At 33.1% G+C, this 2211-nt stretch overlaps 1 protein-coding gene across 1 annotated transcript; it reads right to left on the reverse strand.

Annotated features, from left to right (window-relative positions):
• Positions 1-883: 883 nt before the first annotated feature.
• Positions 884-1483, reverse strand: LOC115227967 (tigger transposable element-derived protein 4-like). Its single transcript, XM_029798653.1, has one exon. It carries the CDS (start codon positions 1481-1483, stop codon positions 884-886), a length of 600 nt encoding a protein of 199 aa, XP_029654513.1.
• Between the last annotated feature and the right edge of the window lie 728 nt (positions 1484-2211).

Consider the following 2211-nt stretch of genomic DNA (forward strand, 5'->3'; position numbering starts at 1 on the left):
ACCGCTTGTGGTATTTGGTGACCAGTCCATCCCATTTCCATAACATTTGTCCACGGAAAATCTTATGCAATTAACCGATGTTTTAATAAAAATCAATAATTTTTTTAATAGTCAAGAAAAGAAAATAATCAAAAACGTTTAAAAAAATCATTAATTTTGGACTGTCTAGTCTTCTGGCAAAGGCGTAGGACGCTTTTTTCTAGTTCATAGAAGTTGTCCATATCCATTTCACTTGTTAAATCGCTGTTAGTAAGAAACTGGCGTATTAATCTGCATGCACCCATAGCTTCCGAACTGGTTGTTTTCACGGGTATGGGATCTTCATCGTCCTCATCGTCTTCACAAGAAATATCTCTTGACATTAAACATATTTCTTCATCGGACATGATTCCGATATATTCTTCATCCTCATTAGCAACATCCATCGTTATTTCGTCACATTCAATGTCACTAAACATATTTTCCTCCACTTCCTCATGGAATCCAGCCTTACGGAAACAGTTGTAAATTGTTGCTATTTTGATTTCCCTCCAAGCCATTTTGAGCATGTGTAGCGCATCCAAAAGAGTGATAGAATTCACAACGGATTTGAGACAGGCATCGTCTGAATCAATTACGGCAATCACTCTTTGTAAAAATGCCAATCTGTAGTTGTGCTTTAGACTTTTTATGATCCCCATATCACATGGCTGAATGCATGCGGATGTGTTTGGTGGAATAAAATACAATTTAACATTTGATAGATTTTCTCCAGCATCTTTTGGATGCGCAGCACAATTGTCAAGGACCATGGCTATATTTCTTTTTTGTATTTTCATTTTCTTGTTAACACATGACAACCAGTTTTTAAAAATGCGTGATGTCATCCATGCATTCTATAATTCTACTGAAATTGATATGCTACCTTATTGACAACGTAGTTAACTGGAAGTGTTTTGATTCCTTTGAAGCACCTAGGATTCTTTCTTTTCCCAATGACCATCAATGGGTGTTTGTCCGAACCCGTCATATTGCAGGATACCATTACAGTTAATCTATCCTTCATTTTTTTACTTCCAATCGGTATTTCATTTTTAAATGATAGTGTCCGGTCGGGTAAACCTCGGAATATGAGTCCTGTTTCATCACAATTATAAATGTTTTCCGGTGTATAATCTTTTAAAAGATCTTTTAATGTCCATTGGCACCAGTATTCAGCAGCATTTATATCGGAATCTTTTTTCTCCCCATAAATGCGTTTAAATGATATGTTGTTTCTTTCTTTCCAACGCTGAAGCCAACCTGAAGTAGGAATAAAGTCATCCATTTTCATTGTTTTAGCAAAGCTAGTAGCTTTGTGGGTTAATATGTTACCATTTATTGGTACATTTTTGGTCCTGGTTTGAGCAAACCAAACGGACAATGCAGTTTCTACGTTCTTTTCTTTCCCATCGCGTCGTCTTTTTCGACTCAAATTGGTGCAATTAGATTCAGCCAATAGCATAATTTCTTCTCTATTCCTCAAAATCCGTGAGACTTAAGACTGAGAACAGTTGAATCTTGCAGATAGAGCTGATTGAGTTTGACCTCCTTGAATAAACAAATTGATTATTTCCAATTTTTGAGAAAGTGTAAGATCACGACGTAACGAAGATGACATGTGTAATAATAATTAAATTTTAAAATTACAAATTTAATTATGCAATTATGCGAAAATTTTTATAAGAAAAAATAGTAAATGTTCCCAATGAGAGTATGCAATTAACCGATTTATGCAATTAACCGATATGCAATTAGCCGATATTTTTTCAATGGAAACCATGTAAGTTATGGTTTTAAACATGAATTTATGTCATTAACCGATTTATGCAATTAACCGATATGCAATTAACCGATGTTTACTGTAATCCCATCACTTTTTTCCACATAAAATTTCACATTTTTCAAATAAAGTGCAGTTTCAATCATATTTATTTGAAATTCATGGAATTATTAATAGAAAATAGGTTAAAAAGAATGCACAATTTCATTATAAAAATTATAAAAGCTATCAAAAATAGTACTCATTATAAAACATGTCAAATTAAAAAAAAGATAGGCGTTCCATGTCATGGCGAGAATTTAAGCGAAATTTGATAAAAATTATTGAATCTTGTAAAATGAAAAACATTAAATCTTTAGTTTTTATAACCGATATTGCACGAATACATCATTATTTGGGTGTAAAGACAT

This window comes from Octopus sinensis, unplaced genomic scaffold, assembly GCF_006345805.1.
Source record: "Octopus sinensis unplaced genomic scaffold, ASM634580v1 Contig08756, whole genome shotgun sequence".
Taxonomy (NCBI): Eukaryota; Metazoa; Mollusca; class Cephalopoda; order Octopoda; family Octopodidae; genus Octopus; species Octopus sinensis.